Genomic DNA, 20,198 nt, shown 5'->3' on the forward strand with positions numbered 1-20,198 from the left:
TGTTTTTCTCTTAATTTACTTTGTCAATGGTTTTAATTATTTTTCTACTAGCTGTACCCTTGTTTATATATTCTTAGGTATTTACAAAATAGGCTAGCAATTGATCGTAGTCTAAATTCTATTTTATTAAGGATTTATAAGAGTAATACGTTAAAACTTTCACTTTATCCTTTTAGATTTGCAACTCTTAAAGTATTGGTTAAGGTAATTATTTGCCATAAAACTCCGAGGATAAACGGTATAAGAAAGTATTAATTAAAGCGATAACAGACTATACATAACTCATTGCTGGGCAAACGCGTCCACTCCTCTCAACGTTGGCGCTTATGCCACCACGCCGCTGCGGTGTGGCCTGTGCTTGTGTTGCCAAGTTGGCCGAGAAACGTGTGGTAAAATTTCATGCGATTCAACAATGCTTAAGAGAGTTGTATTGGTAGTAACTGCCTCCTCCCCTTTGCGTAACAAATCGCTGCACCGATGCAGGTTGGTGACACACGTGGCAGATATATATCCGATACATGTGACGTTTTCCTTCACCGCCGAGCACGAGGTGATAAACACATTAAAATACAGCGGAACTTGCAAGGTTCTGAACTCGCCATGTACCGGACCTTTAAACTTATAAACTTCACACGTTCTAATCAATGGGCCATTTTGATTGACTCGTGGCAACCGTGTTCAATTAATATTTCGATGTGCTAAATTTTAAATTCCATTAGTTACTGTCTGTCAGTAATTCACTCCTTTAGCCTATAGTACTAAACAACGTGACCGTAGGTCGTAGGACAAACATCTAACCAACATATTTTGTTTACGTATTCGTTTCAATGAGTTTTATTTAACTTAATATTTTATTTCTTATAATTATTCCTTTGTCTTGTTTCTTGCGAGAACATTTTTGTTATTATTAATAGAAAATTTAGATGGTGGGAAATACAGTTTCAATTTATTATAAAATCGTATTGTTCACAAATTGTATAAAAAAAATTAAATTGTTTGAAATATGTAGAGTATTATAGCAGAACAATGAATAAAATATAACACAAGTTTCGTTAAATACAATCACAATAATTTCAATATAACGCCATCTGTCGAAGAAGAGTTGGTTACAAGGCGTCGTTCTCGTCCGTTCCATTCGACCCTGCGGGCATGAAGTCGAAGAGTACGGCCTTCTTGTCGTAACCACAACGGAAGAGGTTCCATGCTAGGTCCTCTGGTCTCTCACCAGGTTGATTAGCACAATTTTCTAGGACCTGATAACAGAATATTAGTCCATAATTTTAAAATAGCTTCGAGATCTGTACTTTATGAGTTTTTAATTTACTATTATTTTTCATTTTTTTCTGAAATTATAATAATAATACGGCTAAAATTAGAGCGGTATTACCTTAGTGACGTTCTTCCCATCGAGGCGAGTACCCATCTTCCCCAGAACCGCAGCCTTCTGCAGCTTGCCGTCCTTGCTGATTATTTTGCATTTAAGAAGTACGCAATAGACGTGGTTTTTCAAGCGCGGGTCGTCCACCAGCTTGCCATTAAGCATATTGTCGATTAGCTGGTGTTCCACCTGGGACTGTGTGCGGCAGGCGTCGGAGTGCGCGCGGAACATTGCTCGTTCATCTTTACCAAGCAACTGTGAATGGGTGTGGTAGCGGAAGTTATTTTTGTTCATAACTGTTACAATAGTTACATATGTGTGTTTACCTCAGGACCTTTCAATAGAAAGGTCTTAAGGCCACGAAAGTCCTGGAGATCCTAAAGCGAAAGAGGATTGGAGGCCCCGGAGCAACGGAGTGAAGAGCACTAATTATTATATTAGATGCGCACTTTGAAAAATCCACTTTCGAATGATTTAGTATTAATATTTGCGGTTATGTTTCCTTTTTTATGTCATAGTTAGACGAACGGGAAAATGGACCACCTGATAGTACGCCCACATTATCACTGTAAGAAATACTAACCGTTGCGCCACAAAGCTAGCGAGCTATGTTGTGTCCCTTGTACCTGATGTTGCACTCACCCTTCCAATCGGAACACAACATTACAAAGTATTGCTGCTTGGCGGTAGAATATATGGTGAGTGGGTGGAATCTACTCAAACAGACTTGCAATACCCTACCACCAAGTAATAACAAAAGTTACTTTGATAAACAGACTTTAATCGAAAGTTCTATCAAAATAATTACGTTAGATCTTGTTTATTGTGGAACAAAACGAGTTCATAAACCGTTTAAATACCTTAAACAAAACCACAAACACGTGCCGAACAATATCATAACCAAACAGATAGGAAATACCTAAATACGAAATGTACTGAGAAAATAGGAGAAAAATTAATATTTACACGCCCTCGTCTGACTACTTTAGGTATTACGAGAGTTGATTATAATGTTGCGAAATGGCGGAAATATTTTTTCCCGATTTAGGACATAGTTATCCAAGAGTTAAGGTAACCCGATAAGATATAATTAAAAAAAGTGCCAGACCTTTTTTTAATTATCTTATTCTGATTTTCAAAGAAATAAAAATAACGTCGTGGTATACGTACCATACAGTTTTTGCAATTAGCTGATATCTGAAAAAATATAAGCAATTTATGAGACACGATACGAAACAATATGTAAAAAACAATCATCGAAATGTATTCCTGTAGTAACCTGATCGATTCCAGAAAACATAGCAAATAAAAAAATGACAATCATGATTCCTCCCTGTAGCAGGAACAACGACACGAGACGCAGCACAGGAACCAGCGGCAGCCCGAGCAACGCTTACAGTCGTACTCGCGCGTGCATCCACGCACTTCTGGCTTTAAGCGCTCCTCCATCCTCACTATGCGACGATGCGTTACTATCGTAATCAATGTGATAAGCAATCGAGTTTATAATTTTTACTATCTGAAAGAGAGGACGCTTTTACAAAATGAAATTAAAAAATATCAGCAATCCTATCTACTATTGGAATCGTTGGTTTCTAGCAAAAAATGAATAGAAGTAATATTAATGTTGTCCAGGAGATCAAACAGTGACCAAAGTTACACCTACGTTATTTATTACCGAATACAGGTTTTGGAAAACTAAGGTTTCAATTATCTCGGAGCGGACGCGGATCTAATCTCTAAACGAATATTATCGACAGGACAGCTATACTTTCGTTTTAAACTCATACAGGAGACACATTTAGCAATATCTTTAAGCCTCCAATTATTTAGAGCTTGTTTACAACAGAATTGAAAGCAATAATTAATTAACGCTTATGCAAAACATTACTTGCTAAGGTTTAAATTGTTGAAAATAATAATATGTTAAATGCGGTAGGATTTAGAAATTAAAAGAAGACACACTACATATACAAACTACAACATTAATAGGAAACTCTATAAAGATATATACATATTTAGTAATGGCATATGAATTCGTTTGGATAGCGGCATACAGTATATTTATAACTAAGTATAGTTCTATCGTGGGACCCGTAGTAGAGTCATTTTAGTATAAAATAATGGACAATACAATGTTTAGTAAACAGTCGTCGGACGCGCCAGCACAACAACGCCACTTACCCACTGAATATTTCCTCTTTATGTATTTGTTTGTGACTCTCGTATGTAAATAAAGTATTATACGCCAGTCAAATAAATATGTGGAGAAACTTCGAGGGAGAGTACTAGCACATTTTCGAACATTTTGGTCTAAAAACAAACGAGAAAAGTTCCAATTGAATAAAATAAAGTGTTAAATTTTTACGCAGTGAACGTTAAGCTAATTCCATCAATAGCTAAATGTGTCAAATTACATCTGATATGGGAAGGTTTCCTCAAGACTTTTCTCTTAACCCCCGGATTTAATTTAATAAACATTGTGATTACTTATAAGCAGAAATAAATAAGTTAAATCTCAGAAAGGTTTACTGTTTTAGCAATCTATTTATCCGTCCGAAAGTATCGGTAAATAAAATATCGCTACAAATAGTATTAGGAAAATGTTAACTTTTCTTCGGTCTCTGTATGTAGTCTGTGCATGCAGACGCTGGACGGTGGACGCGGAGATCGCGCTGGACACGCGCGCTGCAACACGCACGGTGCCGCGCCCAGCGCCAGCATCGTCGTCACCATCACCTGCACCAGCATCGTGGACGCTGCCAGTAGCGGAACAATGATCAAAATCAAATATGAGTTGAAAAAAATGAACTAACTAGTTCTGTCAAGGAACCTCCCAAGCGGTAAAAAAATGGTCCTTTAAACTCAAAAAATATAAGCTACTCCATTCTTTCTTGTTCGTATTTTTAGCGAAAACTCATCGTTCACCCGATTGGATTGAAACTTTGTACAATAGCCGTTGGCTTCGCGTGACGGTATCCTCAATGGTTCCATCAACACACAGGAAATGAAATGGCGCGCAAGTCTTGACGGACAACTGTTTAAATAATTAAAAGTAGGTGCTGCAACTCATGCCGCGCAATTTCAATTTTGTTTATAAGAATAGGGTGTCAGGGCATAAATTATGCCCTGAATGCGTTACAAAACTTAAACTATAGATTCTAAAAAACAATATGATATGAATTTTTACCTTTACAGTGTTACTTATCAAACTGAAACTTTTGGAATAATTTAAACTCACTGTAGCTATTGATATGAAGTTGATTATCGAGCCACAACATGATGTACGACGAAATTTAAACCGAAATGAATGTACATGAAATAACTGTCAAACTGTTTTATTTTCGATAATTTAAAATGACTTTTTACCAAAGAGACTATATTTATTTTTATTTATTTGTTCTACTGACACAATGCGCCATCACAACACACGACTTACAAGGGTTTAAAGGCAAGTAAAGGCTGTTATATCACTGTAGCGATCGCTTCCAGGCAATCTGTGACAGGACAGGACTTTATCAATATAATGTAAGAAATAGGATCGTGTAAGTTTAGCCTATATAAAAGCGATTTTAAAAAGTTGAAGTACCATATCGAAATGATACGGTATAAAGTAATAGGATTTATTCATTTCAGAGGATTGGTTGGTGGTCTGAAGAGTAATTTAATGGTCGCTAATAAGATATTTAGCTAGCCGTACCTATTACTCATCGATAAAATCTTAGGAAACATCGAACTTACCATAAATGTTAATTAATGGCTAGCCTGCTCTGTCCATTTTATAGAAATTAGTTCCGCATAACCAAGTTAAGTTTAAAGATACCACTAAACTAATAGCTCACTCAACACCCCCTCTTTATTAAACGTGCCAATAGCTCTTATTCCATATTTCTAACCGTATAAGTAATAATTTTTAGTCCAAGAATGTGTCATAAAAACATCAGCAAATGTACCTAATAGACCTTTGACTCAATATCTCGATCGGAGAGGTCACATAAGGAATGTCGAGCTGAGAACGCTGCCCCGAAGAACACCAAAAGCAAAAATGTTGGTCATTAATATGTGGACCAATTTTCTAACGCTATTAGTGTTTGGTGCAGTTTCTTAAAATACCAAATACCACCTGACGGAATATTGGCGTGCAACAGAATGACTTTACAAAGTGGCAGATTATCATAAAAATAAGGCCAGTTTTTAGCAGCTATTTATTACTCTTTTATACCTTTGTTTAAATATTTGGTACTTGTGTTGAAAACAAAATATCTCCCAATTCACTATCTCGTTAAGATACTTACCGAAACTTTCTCACCAAATCAGATGGGGGGCCCAAGGGATCACTGTCGCCAGGCCTGCTGTTGGGGACCCCAGGTAATAAGCGAAACAAACCTCGCTGGACTAGAACCCTGAAGCGGTCTGCAGTCTCCGTAGAAGATTAGTAGTATAAGATTTATAGCAGATACGTGATGTGTATGAACTGATCTACAAATGTCATGTAATTATGATGTTTGCGAATTATGGTCAGTGGTTAATTTCCAAGACAAGCGAACTACGTGGGAGATATGATAAAAATAAAATGCAGAGATAGATCTACGCAAATTTTATGTTAAATAAGGTAATGAAGTCGTGCTTATTCAGTTCATTTTTAGTTTACTAGGCTGTGTGTGCCCCGTGAGGGTTTCCATCGCCAACATCTCAAGAACTAACTGTTTTTTTCGAACTTTAGTTTTTAGATTACCTGCTTTGCCTATCTTTTTACGTCTGGTGGTGGCGATAGGTAAGTCTAAAACAACGCAAAATCATTCACCGATGCCTCCACATCACTAACGAAGTTCTCTTCATATCAACAAAGTCAAAGTCAAAAATCTTTATTCAATATAGAAGTGTTTACACTTGCTTATTGATTGTCAAAAATCTACCACCGGTTCGGAATTTAGCACCTCGGACCTGAGAAGAACCGGCGAAAGAAACTCAGCGGGATATATATATATATATATATATATATATTTTTTTTTAACGCATGGGATTCATTAAAAAACAAACGAAATGTTATAAATATTTATTCCACATATTCCCAGATATGTACACAACTCTACTTCATTATATAACAGCTACGAGATGTACGTATTCGAGTATAACGTTACAAAATCACCGTACAATCTATATGTTTATGTTAAAGCGTTCTCACATTCTCCGATAGCGGAAAGCGGACCGACAGTAATACGCTCGTGTCCTGTCCACTCTGCGACACTGTTGGTGTTGCTTCCTACACATTACACGTCGAGGCATTCATCGCCCGCCAATAAAATATTTCGTCAGGATGACGATGATGAGTCTGAGAAGGCTCCAATTTCAATGGTCTAATAGGGTACTGAACACAGGACACTAACGCCGTCTAGCATTTACACAATTGGAAAATTAGCTTGGCAAGTTTCCCCTGACGCTGTTTCATCTGTAATGTAATGGTTGCCATAATACATAATTAACTAGTATTATAAGTTAAAATAATTTTATTAAATAAGTAATTATTGCTTTGCAATATATTTGCAGTATGGCAACGACAGTAAATATTATGAAAAAAGGGGAAGTAGGTAAGAGGAGTTAGTAAGTAGGATCTGTGGTAGAGGCAGGATTGCCTCGGTGGGGCGCATGTCAGTCGCCTCCTCGTGGCGCACCCTGGGCAACGGTGCGACGATGTTTTCATCGGCAACGGCTAAGACTGACGCGGCGGGAATGCCACGAGCCGCTCCTGGTACTTCTCTGTTTTGCAAAGTGGACCGTGTGAGCGGCTTCGTGGCAAATGGGAGGGGTTTTGTTGTAACGTTTTGTTTTGTGATTTTCGTTTACCACTTTGCGGGGGTCAGCGCCACCTGCTACGCTGATGACACCCTCGTGTCGGCCCGCGGCAGCACCCATCAGGAGGCGGCATACCTTGATACGGCGGGGGTGGCACATGCGGTCCATCGCATACGTGCACTGGGCCTGGAGGTGGCCTTACACAAATCCAAGGCCCTAGTCTCTCATGGACCTCGGAACGCGCCACCTCAGGGTATGCGCATAACCGTCGGCGGAACTTCCATCACCATCGAGTCGACGATGAAGTACCTGGGACTCGTCCTCGATGGCAGGTGGAAATTTGAGGAGCACTTCCGGCGCTTGGCCCCAAGACTGGTGGCCGCAGCCGGAGCGTTGGGGCGAATATTTCCCAATGTCGGAGGGCCAGGAGCGCCGTGCAGACGACTGTACACCGGCGTGGTGCCGGCCGATATGGGCGGCCGCTCTGAGCGCTCGCAACGTCGCCTCGCTGGACGTCCGCAGCGGGCGAGGGCGCTCAGGGCGGCTCGGGCGTACCGGACGGTGTCGTTCCCCGCAGCCGGCTTGCTGTCCGGAAGCCCGCCATGGGACCTCGAAGCCGGGATCAAATCGAGCGTCTACTGGCGGGTCAAGGCTGCACGAGCAGGCGGGAACCGACCCCTCCTGCGTGAAGTACAACAGTGGAGGGAGGAGGCAAGACATCGCCTCATGGACAAGTGGGAGGATCGGCTACGAGTTCCGGATGCCAGTGGGGAACTCGTAGCGGCCATTCGTCCTGTTTTGAGAGAGTGGGTCGAGCGCAAACACGGCCCACTCACGTACCACTTGACGCAGCTCATGACCGGTAACGGCTGCTTCGCCAAACACTTACGAGCCGTGGACACGGCCGAACACACGCGCGCAGAGTGCCCCGCATGGGCGGAGCCTCGCGCAGCCCTGTCCACGGCCTTTAACGGAGACATATCGCTTCCGGCCTTAATTCGGAGGATGGTCGCGAGCGAAGAGGCGTGGGCGGCATTACGAGTCTTCAGCGAAGTCGTAATGTCCGCAAAGGAGGAGGCTGAACGACAGCGGGAGGATGACACCAACTCCCTCCCGCTGCGTCATCGGAGAACGGGTAGACGGCACCGCGACCATCGAGGCCGGATGCAGGGCTAAACGAGACACAATGTGGTTGACAGTGGAACTTTCCATCAGGTCCGCTGCGGCCTAGCCTCTAGTGGCAGACTCGCGGGAGTCTGTCACAGCTCTGACGGAGGCAGAGTAGGAAGGCGTGCCGTAACCTTGGCACGTCTTCGAGACGGGTCACCCCTTTACAGCGACGGCCGCTGGCAGGGCCGCGGTGGTGATCCACATGCGTTCCCGTAGTCCTGCCGCCTTGCGGCGAGGCGGAAATCCGAGGTTTTAGTGGGTAGGACGAGGCCTTCAGCCCCGAGATTCCCACATATCCGTCCCGGTCCCCCTTTCGAACGGGCGGAAAGTGTAAATGCATTTCCTCCTCGTAAAAAAAAAAAAAAAAAATAAGGATTACCTTGGTGGACTATGGTCGTACGAGTATGTGAGTTGATTGTCATATTGTGGGGACAGAATAAAAGAGGGATGGAAAGATTGAAATAATATTTCAAATTTTCGTTATATTTTCTGCACATATATAGTTATAATCACATTGTCAATGTATTCATAAGTCATGCAAACGGAACTAGATCTGGCAACATCGGCACATCGGACTAGTCGACTATGCCGGAATTATTATACTGCACAAGTGTGTGCTTACGTACACACACAGCACCCGCTATGTCTTTCCTCACATATACAACATTTTAGCTCTCGGTATCGTGATTGCAGCTGCGTGAGCTGGCCACTAAGCCTTCAAGTTCATCAATATGGATGAGATTAGAGATTGAGTTGAGATTGAGAATAAAGAGGCAGAGATTGTAATCTGAAGTTAGATCGTCACTAAACATTACAGACAACGCAGAAATAGTACCGCGTCGTATCGGAAAATGTTAAAACACATTAATATTATAGAAATATCTACAAATATTCGACTCTTAGGTAACTAGAAGTACAATAATTGTCGTCGTCATTTAGTACCAATAAATAATGCCTGCACTCACTAAAATAAACTTGTATAAGAAAAATATTTTCACTCATATAAATATCAATAAAGTATTTATGTTATGTGCGCTTGTATAGTGTGTATCACAAATCATATAATTATGCAATTTCAATACCGTGAATGCGCCAGATTTAAACCTCACTATGTACAAAAGCTAACATTGTCAAATCGTGTCTATGTTTATAATCAAATTCAAGGGATTTTAATGTACTGTTTAAAATAAATTTACGAAAACACTTTTTCTTGACAGTATATCTACAAATATAAGTGGTACCACTAAGTCAGTCTAGTTACCATATTTCAATAATAAGACCGGGACATGTCTATACAGTCGCTAAGCTCACAGCTCGATAATAATGAACATTAGGTGTTTATTTGATGGCGGCCGGCTTCCTCTTCCGCCAGTAGATCCGCAGGAACACGGCCGCGAACACCAGCACCACGCCCACGCAGCCCTCCGCCGAGATGGAGTGCCCGTACACCGCGCACGAGATCAGGATCGACACCGCCTGCGAGTGGCACAGAAATCCGGCTCGAAGGACCATTTCGAACGGGAAATGTGAATATGAGCACCGACATTTTTTTTTATTCCGGTACTTTCAAGAAGATCTCGATAAATAAATAAATATTTGTTCACGTCGACGAAGCGTACATAATATGCAGACACAACCTGACCTGTCTGAGCGTCATGATGATGGTGAAGAGCACCGGACCGAAGCGCGCGATGGTGCGGTAGATGAGCAGCTGCCCCACCGCCGAGCTCGCCGACAGCAGCAGGCAGTCCGACACGAACATCGGGTGCTGCGCAAAGGGCGGGCTCAGCTCGCGCGGGCGGCGTGCGGGTGTGGGGGGGGCGGGGCGGCGCGTCACTCACGTGCAGCAGCGCGGCGGCGGGCGGCGCGCGGTGCAGCAGCGCGGCGGCGGACAGCGCGCACGAGCAGAGGTTGACGGCGCAGAGCATCTGCAGCGGGCGCAGCGCGTGGCGGCGGAACAGCGCGCCCTGCCACGAGGACGTGAAGCTGTCGCAGCACATGTAGAGCGCCAGCAGCGCCGCGCCCGCCGCGCTCGGCGCCGCCCACGCGCCGCGCGCGCCGCCCAGCAGGAACAGCGCCATGCCCGCCGAGATCAGCACGGCCGTGCCGTACTCGTAGCCCTCGTACTTGTTGCGCGAGATCAGCTTGCCCATCAGCATCACCGGGATTACCTTGCACGACTTCGAGAGCACCTGGGGAGAGTTTCCGATTCCCGCTTTAGAGTGGGGACGGCTCGTCGGAACTTACGAACGATTTACGAGTCGCTGGTTATGTTAGTTAGCGATTATTTCGAATAGTAGCGATAAAGAGCGACACCGAAACCGTTTTAGATTAATTGTTGACTGACCTGCGTCGGGAAGCTGACATATTTAAGTGCTTCGTACTGACACCAAGCGCTGATGATGTTGGTGAGCGAGCAGTAGGAGAACTTGTAGAGCGGGGCCGCTATCACCTGCTGGCCTGTACTCAGGAGCCTCACTAGTGCTATTAGAAAGCCTAGAAGTCGATTGATGAATACTAAAAACTGGGAGTCATTGAATTTTTGATGTGATCCATCCGGCATTACGTAGTTCTGTTGAATTAGCAAAAAAACAAAAGTCTATTAATAGTAGAAGCTTCGATATAAGCTCTAGGAGTTTTAGTGTGCACCATATATTTTGTATATTATATAGTTACTTATCTTACTGTTTAGTTTCTTAAAAATAAACACTGTAAAAATATTATTTAATTTGTATAAAAACCAATCAAGTTCCTAAAATCTTATTCATACATAAAGCATTTTTTTTATAATATAAATAATTAATATTAATATTTACAAACTCAGACAATGATTCAAAATTGTGAAATATAATAAATTAATAAAAAAATAATTATTGATTTCCTTTTTAATGTTCTGAGCAAATGAGAAAACACATCTAAGTAATAAAATAAAATGTTTAAGCATATTTTGTTCAAGTAAAGGATTCATGAAGTAGGAAAATGTTGTCATATTTAGACCCCCTAAGTGGATTTTACTTAAAAGAAAGGGCCTATTATTTATATACAATTAAGTATCAGCTTAAATAATACGCATTGTTCTTTTAGTGTTCAATGATCCAATAAGGAAATTATTTTAGGTGAACTTTAATTAAGGCTGAGGCATTAAAAATTAAGATATTTAACAAATTTATGTTAATTCAAGTATAAGCATTTATTTATATCAGCAGATGAACAAAACTAAATGTATTATAATATTCTTGTTGTGATTACCAACCTGTGTCATGATCTTCTCCTGTAGTAGTCCCCACACAAGATACGCACCCATGAGACCACTAAAGCAAAAGGCCAGTTCCAATCCTTCATGTTTAGGGTTTTCTTCCACTTTCACGGGTTTTAGTGACTCAGGGATGTGGTCATGTTCGGAGAAGCAAGCAAACAATATTCGAGAGATCCACGAGTTATTAGCTGTAATGAGTGATGATTGATTTAAATTTCCTATCAAATATTTAATCAAAATAATTTTAATTATATCATTGAGTATGATTTAAGAGGTGGTGAGTTCCAAAGATATAACTAACATTTAACATTAACATTAACTATGCTTTGTGTAAATAGATGAGGAGTATTACATAGTAGAAGAACATGTAGTTAGAGTAAGTACAGGGAGATACAAACATTGACTTGAAAACTTCCATGGCATAGTGGTTACCGAGATGCAATATTGTTCATTTTGGAAACAAATGGATATTTACATGAACTAAAATAGAAAACATTAATGGAACTTAGTCAAACATAGTCTCTAATGTTACAAAATACTATATAAGTTTTTTTTATTTAATTTTTTAATTTTTAGAAATAATAATTTTAAATATTTAAGGAAAGAACGAGACAAACATACATAAGTGAAAGTATAATACAATAAAAAAATTCAACAAGAGGGAGAGATTACAATCAGTTAATTAAAACACAGCCGAGAGCGCCCAGTGGTTGGAAGGCGTGCATCTTAACCGATGATTTCAGGTTCAAAACCAGACAGGCACCACTGAATTTTCATGTGCTTAATTTGTGTTTATAATTCATCTCGTGTTCGGCAGTAAAGGAAAACATTGTGAGGAAACCTGCATGTGTCTAATTTCAACGAAATTCTGCCACATGTGTATTCCACCAACCTGCATTGGACCATCGTGGTGGAATATGCTCCAAACCTTCTCCTCAAAGGAAGAGGAGGCCTTAGCCCAGCAGTGGGAAATTTACAGGCTGCTAATGTAATTAAAACACAAAGACATTATTTATAAACAATGAGTATTTCTAAGTTGACTGCCGAATGTCACAAAAATTCACCCTTTGTTTATAATACTTGTAAATTAGTAACCAGGGGGCAATAATATATTTTTATTCACAATTTTGTTTTTTTTTTATCTACTCAATAACAATTTAAACTGTATTTATATAAATATTGATACATATGCTATAAGCTGCTAGTGAAATATTTCTATGTTAATACTCACAAATTTTGTCAAAGTAATTTGTCTTCTCAAGGTACTTGTATAAAACATAACACGGCAACAGGACTGTGGAATAACCCACCAGATTTAGCAATAGCCTGAAAACCCTAGAATAAAAACAAAGTTTTTAGTACATTTTTTTTTAATAATATTACAAAATATTCATATTCATTTCAATATAATTTACACATTATCAATGTAACTTAACATTTAACACAGACTTAATTCAGTAAAAGTACTGAAATGTTATTAAATATTATATACATTAATAACAATTGAATTGACTCACTTTATGTGGTAGAGCAAGGATTTAATAGGTAAATGCTTACTTATTTTAAATTGAAAATATAATAAATAATAACAACGTACCATGAGTATTCCGAGTCTGTGAGCGTGCCTGTTTGCTCATAAACATACAGCAGTTCACGGTATAGACGGCCAAAAAGCCATGTAGCTAGCACACATAACACTAGAACTATCCTAGAAGAGACATATGAAAGCATTTTAATGATCTACTTTCTACAACAATTGATTGATAGATAATTTGATGTGAATATTTATTATTTTACATTTAAAATGTACTGCAAGTCATTATTATAAGAAAGTAAAAAAGTAAATCGTTATTATAGTCCACTAGCGTGATAAATTAATTCAGTAATTAATGTCTATGTAATATAGAATATATTTAAAAAATGCTATGTTTGCAATTGGTAAATCTAAGTTACTTACCCAATAATGAGCTTCGAGCGCATCATTGTTTATATTTTTAAATTAATTCAGATATATAATAATACTGATTGATATGTTATATAAATGCACAAATATATTAACTTATATTAGAAAAAATCATGTTTACTTAACCGAAATCCTGATTCTAACGAGCGTCACAATCACATGTTTAAACGTCAAAACTATTTTGACAAATATTAGTTCAATCATCAAATGTTACAAAATCAAATATGCAACAATTGCCAACTTTAAAAATATTTATTTGGGTTAACAATGATTTGAAATAGTACTATTTACATGCATCATATTATTGAATTACCTATCCATTACTTAGTTTTATAAAATATAGTTAGAAGCGAAAGAGGTTTTTGTATAACCTTCTCGTCTAATGACTAAATATTTAGAACAAAGTTTTTTTTTTCTTTAAAAGTAATTATATATATTTAATTATTTGTTTACGTTGGAGTAAACTGCTCTAGTTTTTGTCTTCAATGTTATGATGTTATTGTAACATAAAAATAAGTAACAAAATACTCTCTTAATGACGACAAAAAATACGTTTCGTGTAGTTCTGTTTTCATAAAAATGCTTTAATAGAAAAATTACAACAAATAAATCGTTTCACTTAATCATTTATAAAAAAAAAGTTTATATACATATGAAATATACTATTTTTGGAAATATAAACTGGTGATGGTTGATAGATGTCTATAATATTTTAATTTGTTTAGTAACATATTTTGTACAACTGTATTTAATTTTATTTTAATATCGTACCACTACTTGCACTACTTACAAATATTGGAAAATATATTAATAATTTTGTAACTGTCAGTTGTGTAATCATGGAGTCACAAAAGTGTCCAAATAATTAGGTATGTGGAATGATGCGGTGATGTTGTTGCTTGAATTTCTTGCAGCACTATGCGCAGTGGCTGTATGCGGTCCTTGCTTACTCGCTTGCGCACGCAGACTTATTTTAGGGGACGAGTTACTACATAGAGGTGGACATGGCATTCATGAGGCAGAAGTTTTGGGTTGCGATGAGCCGGCTTGTCCCTATTACAAGAAAAATATCAAATACCTGATGGTGCCAGTGACGAGACGACGACAATTTAATTCACCGATTCGACAGCGATAGTTACGTTTTTTATTACGTTATTATACGATTTTGTAGACGATGACATTGATTATTACTTAATATCAAAATAAATGTTTTTATTTTATATTATTTTTGAATTGGAGCTTTTGTTTCATCTACTTGTATAATTCGATAACTTATAGGATACTATAAAGTATATATGTATTTTACTTTCAGCTAGAAGGACTCGTAAGTCCTTTGAGATTATCCTAATTCTAACATTGAATAAAACGTATAGACTGAGAGCCAGTGATCGGCAGACTTACGGTATAGTAGCAAGCTCCATATTACTGCCAGGTATACTGCTTCACCTGCTGTTGGTGAAATGGAGGTTCACTATTCCCATCGAGGGTTCCTTTGAGCGTGCCATGGAGTCGAAAAGCATAAAAATTGACTTTCAAAACGTGATCGCAGCAAGTCTGCCCTTTTGATATCTTAAAATATATAAAAAAATATATAGAAAACATCAATAACAGACACTTAATCCGGTTCCTTCTATATTTTTTATAATTTCAAAGCTACTTAAATTTGACAAAAATTTACGTTATTTCAGCAAGGCTGAAATTTATATATATTATGTATATTATTATTATATACATATATCTAAAAAAGCAGACACGTAGGTCGGTTCTAAGACGCAGGCAGACCACATATTAGTTTCTCAGTCGTGCTAATAAAGGTGCATGATTTTGACTTTCTCACCCTCATTGAGAATGGCAGAGAATCAGTATAAATCATGGACATTATATCGTGTGCCAGTGAACCCGTGAGATATTTTAATAACGAAAAAGAAATATAGCAAACTGTAAATGTACATGTCTGCTTTAAAAAGAAATATCCACTTAAGAATACTTGGACCAGATTCCACCACGGTGCTCTAGTGCAGATTTGTGGATTAAATATATATATAATATGGCACAAGTGTATCTGACACATACATGTTTCCTCACGGTAGTTTATTTTTCTGAAGTGTAAACAAAAAAGACTACGGGAACTCAGTGTGTGATTTTGAACGATCTGCTAGGCGAACTCAGTTTTTTATTTATTGTGTTAGACGTAACTTAGATTTATTTTAAATAACATACTCATATCTGCTAATTTAATTACTTTACAATTTTTTTTATTTTTTACAAGCTATATAAGACTAAACTCAAGGATAATGTCGTATTAGTGCATTGTCTACGTCGATTTTTGGATCTTTTTTATACTTGGGCGGCGCGTAGTAGTTCTGGGGGTTGCAAGCCTCGTTTATTGCTTCAGGGGCTTGTTTTATAAGATTGCCAGGATAATAATTTTCGTCCGGATTTATTCTTTTCTGAAAAATAAATAAATATTACACGTGCATTGTTTGATACTTCATTCGCGTGAAGATTATATTAGATTATGACATCGTTTAGAATCCTATATTTTTCGATAACGATTCCATACAATAACCTGACCATTTAAAATATTTATCAACTATTGGCATAATTCTTTTTCTACTACTACAGGTTCATCCTAGTTTACGCACAATTTCATTATTGTTAGCCAAGCAATTGCAGATAAATGGCTGAAATTATGTTACGTCACGTTTTACATTATCCTAAATTATGAACTAATTCACTGTACTGTAAATTCTTAACAATTTTGTGTTTTAATATTTGCGGGTTATTGATATCCGTATATAAAATGTATGAGTATATGTGGGAATTAAACAGTAATTTCGTTTGGTATAGAAATATATTTAAACATTACGTAACAAACAGCAGCTAAAGTCCGAGGAGACTTCAATAGGAGCAGCAAGATCGTCAGAACAACGGGCACGGCGTGGAGTAGCGACTTCATTTTCCCGCGGCTGGTACTCCTCTTATGTTCACTGTCTCTATATAAGTTAGTAGCCGACAGTGAACGGCGCTGCTTATTACTCAATTTTTTTAAACAATAATTTTGCCCATAACAAGATACTTTCAAAAACTTACGTGAAATAGACCTGATTGTCAACGTTATTTTTTAACTGTATGCCAGTTACTAATATTTATCAAATTATACTTCATTCAAGTAGGTTCATATAATCATTTCTTCAAATTTATAATATTTATTGTTTACGAAATGTGTTTTGTCAGTTGCCTGCATTAATTTAAATTTAAAATCGCAGTACGCCTACATTGCATCAATTCTATTCTATTACAATAAATAAGTTGTAGTAATTTATTATATTTTGAGTGAGTATTATACTTTGTATAGTGAGCTGGTCATATCGCACGTCAGGATAAAGAGAGATGGACTAGAAAAATTACTGCATGTTCATTTACCCCCCCCTCGCCCTCTGGAGAGATGGGTGTCCAGCTCTCCTCGATAAGACGTAAAAACGTCTTGAGATTAAATTGTTAATGACTTAGGACCAAACCATGAAAAAAGACGATCTTGTAAAATTCGTAAACAAAGACTGGATGAGAATAGCTCAAGACAGGAAAAAGTGGATTGAGATGGAGGAGGCCTATACTCGTCGAAAGGAAACAAACACACAATTATTTCTTATTACTAAGGAATTAAGGAGGTTTAAATAAATGAATACATGCAAGTAAAAATAAATAATATTTTTTGTTTCATTATAGAATTGAATCTACATCTATATTACATATAATATTTAAGGGTTTTTTAGAAAAAAAATATTAAAAAAATAAAAGTAGACTATGAATATACTCTAAATACTCTACCATTTTAGCTATAACTACCTCATGATCACTCAATGTGCATACATGTGCATGTCGTGCGCATGCGCCGCGCCGGTGACACGCCGCTTCTATTGTTTACATTTAATATCATTCGCCGATCAGCATTCCTTATGCGAAAGCAAATCAACCATTGAACTAAGAATACAGCCGCCATTATTATTTTATTAGAATATTTTATGGCACTTAATACTACTGATAATACTATAGATCTGGTACAATATTATTATTTTATCAAAATATTCTTATAAATCTGTAGCTAATTACAAATATATCCCTTAAGAATATATTTTTCTTAATTTAATAAAATAACTTTAAAATTTTGCCAAAATTTAAATAAAAGCCTCAAACAAAAGCTTAAATAAATGAAGCAAAGTTCAATACCAAATAAATTGAGATGGGATTACCAATAATTGAATCGTTAAAAAGCTAAAACAAAACAAACATAAACATATATAGACGAACTAAAAACAGAGACTAGAGTTAGAAGTGACCAGTAATTATTAAAAATGTTTTAACAAAATTCTGAACATACATATGTACAAAGTTTAGTTTTAATCAATACTCACAGGTATAAGGCTGGCAACGCACCTGCAAGCCCCCCGGTGTTGCCTATGTCCATGGGCGGTGGTAGTAACTTTCCATCAGGTGAGCCTCCTGCTCGTATGCCAGCTATGACATAAAGTTATTAAGTAAGAAAATAAATTTGGAACACATTTTATATTTAAATACAACTGTATTATTTGTCTAGATATAAACCAACAATATGAAATAACATGTAACAAAATAAACTCTGAAATATTGGAGCTGCTTAAATTATATTTTAAAAAAAACTTAGCATATCCATAATATGTACATAGTGTAGTGTTTTAAATATTAATTGCTTAATATTTTATTCAAGCGGTAGTTTATTGACGCCTGCAGATAGAATGCTAAATATATTTTTGTGGTTATTCATTGAGGCGTCTCATTGAAATCTTGTAAACATCGGCGGCTATTGTTTAGTTACCGAAGAGAAACACTCTACAATATTTTTTTTTTACTATAATTATTTAAAACGGGATATTTACCATGTTTTTTATTTTTATTTGGTGGAGCTCGATATTTCGACATTATCTACGAATGTCTTGTTCACGAGACTGACGTTTGCGGGTAGATGTTGACGGCATTAGATGGGTCCATATCGGACTACCTCATTTCTCGTACGTTTGCTGCATACTCTACAATAAAAATGATCATTAGACAATATTAGACCGAATTCAATAAAGCTTAGACGCTTTTAGAAATGTTTAGGTACATTAAGTTCAGGTGACTAAGGGTACATATTTGCAAGGAGGTTAAGGAAACAAAAGTGTCTATCGACCGTGTCTGCAGCTTCAAGCACAGTCATAATGGTATTCTGACAAGTATAATTTTATGTGACTTATATTTCCAATCGTTTTTCAAAGAACTTGAATCGTTTTAAGCACCTTTTCCTAGGTGTGTTTGGTAAATGTTTACATTAGTACTTCTGATTTTAAACTTAAGTGGATTCAACTACAACATTTGTTATTATTTACGTAGTAAATTATTTCAATAATTACTTATTATACTAAAAATATATTAAATACACTAACTGTTTAATTACTGTTTCTATGTATGTGGAAAAAGGCCAGTCTGTTACCAAATATAAGACTTGCTCGATATGTTATTATGTTATAATATTAAAATATAATTATTATATTTGTGTCATTATAAAGTTACAGGTTGTAAATATCCCACTGCTGGGCTAAGGGTTCCTTCTTAAGAAAATCAATTTACGTGTATGAGTTATTTTATGCATTTTTTTAAATGATTTTCTAAAAGACATCACAAAACCTTCTAGACGGTACATAATAATATGTTGTCCTCTAAAAAGTCGTAGTACTCGAATAAAATTACAATAGGCAGTGATTTTCCAACAATTACGCCTTTGTTCAATAATTCGCATCGAAACAAAACGCAATATCGAGTGTAGTGACACTAAAACTCCCCAAGTATGGATGCGCCATTATCGTAAAGGAAGCGTACGAAAAAGGGGCTCAACTATTGTTCATTCTGCCGCTGAAAAGGCGCCAAATCGAGCTGAAACGCTGTGCCAATCGTGTCATAGTTACGTGTATGGTATAGGCCGGTCACTGTAAGTGTGCTGCCGCCAAGAGATTTTGAGACACGGCCACTGTACTCAAACAATATGCTTTGCATAAACATCATATAATTGAGTCGAATACACATCTTGTATACCAAATATAGTAAAAGTGTTCAAATAAAAATCCATATTTTGTTTTACGGTTTTTTTTACATCAGTAGGACAGACAATTTCTTAACAAAATCAATGTTAATACTAGAAATATATCTTTATATAAATATATTTCTAATATACCTAACCATTCAACTCCATCTCTCTCTTTCAACGTGGAAAGTTGAAAGCAATATATCTATGTACCTATATTGCGTTTAACTTTTAACATAACATTATTATTAGTAGGTATCGATTCAACAAACTCAAGTCTGTTATAATTCAAATAACCGCGGAAGGATTCAACTTGACATTTGGCAGGGAAAGTAGTAAGATACATTTAGTCTTTGATGTCAAACAAACCAAGAATCTGTGACAGAGTATCTACTGCTTACAACGTTATAGTTGTTTATATTGAAACCGAACTGTTGATAATGTAATGTTCGGTTTAAAGTATAATAATAATTTTATTGATTCCGCATCATTTCTTCAATTTTTTATTTAATACTGTAAAAATTGAGATGGGTCTGTAGTA

At 37.2% G+C, this 20,198-nt stretch overlaps 2 protein-coding genes and 1 long non-coding RNA gene across 4 annotated transcripts; all 3 read right to left on the reverse strand.

The window, feature by feature from the left end:
* Positions 1-924: 924 nt before the first annotated feature.
* Positions 925-4,117, reverse strand: LOC113391465 (B1 protein-like). 2 transcript variants are annotated; one of them, XM_026627434.2, is made up of 6 exons: positions 3,990-4,117; positions 3,563-3,691; positions 2,658-2,897; positions 2,549-2,575; positions 1,388-1,633; positions 925-1,253 (listed from the first exon to the last, which is right to left on the reverse strand). In XM_026627434.2, exons 3-6 carry the CDS (start codon positions 2,700-2,702, stop codon positions 1,107-1,109), a joined length of 465 nt encoding a protein of 154 aa, XP_026483219.2. In that variant the 5' UTR covers positions 2,703-2,897; positions 3,563-3,691; positions 3,990-4,117; the 3' UTR covers positions 925-1,106. The 2 variants fall into 2 exon arrangements, with proteins under 2 accessions (XP_026483219.2, XP_064074034.1); XM_064217964.1 differs by lacking the exons at positions 2,658-2,897; positions 3,563-3,691; positions 3,990-4,117 and having other exon boundaries at positions 2,549-2,635.
* A 2,302-nt stretch (positions 4,118-6,419) lies between these two features.
* LOC113391464 (adenosine 3'-phospho 5'-phosphosulfate transporter 1) lies at positions 6,420-13,708 on the reverse strand. Its single transcript, XM_064218033.1, has 8 exons — positions 13,555-13,708; positions 13,195-13,305; positions 12,829-12,932; positions 11,595-11,785; positions 10,689-10,913; positions 10,183-10,533; positions 9,984-10,109; positions 6,420-9,817 (listed from the first exon to the last, which is right to left on the reverse strand). The coding sequence occupies exons 1-8, from the start codon at positions 13,578-13,580 to the stop codon at positions 9,680-9,682; spliced, it is 1,272 nt and encodes a 423-aa protein (XP_064074103.1). The 5' UTR covers positions 13,581-13,708; the 3' UTR covers positions 6,420-9,679.
* Positions 13,709-15,783: 2,075 nt separating this feature from the next.
* LOC135193862 (uncharacterized) lies at positions 15,784-16,658 on the reverse strand. The gene is made up of 2 exons (XR_010309484.1): positions 16,430-16,658; positions 15,784-16,010 (listed from the first exon to the last, which is right to left on the reverse strand). It is a non-coding gene; the product is annotated as an uncharacterized LOC135193862 (long non-coding RNA).
* Positions 16,659-20,198: the final 3,540 nt, after the last annotated feature.

Source organism: Vanessa tameamea, chromosome 20 (genome assembly GCF_037043105.1).
Source record: "Vanessa tameamea isolate UH-Manoa-2023 chromosome 20, ilVanTame1 primary haplotype, whole genome shotgun sequence".
Taxonomy (NCBI): domain Eukaryota; kingdom Metazoa; phylum Arthropoda; class Insecta; order Lepidoptera; family Nymphalidae; genus Vanessa; species Vanessa tameamea.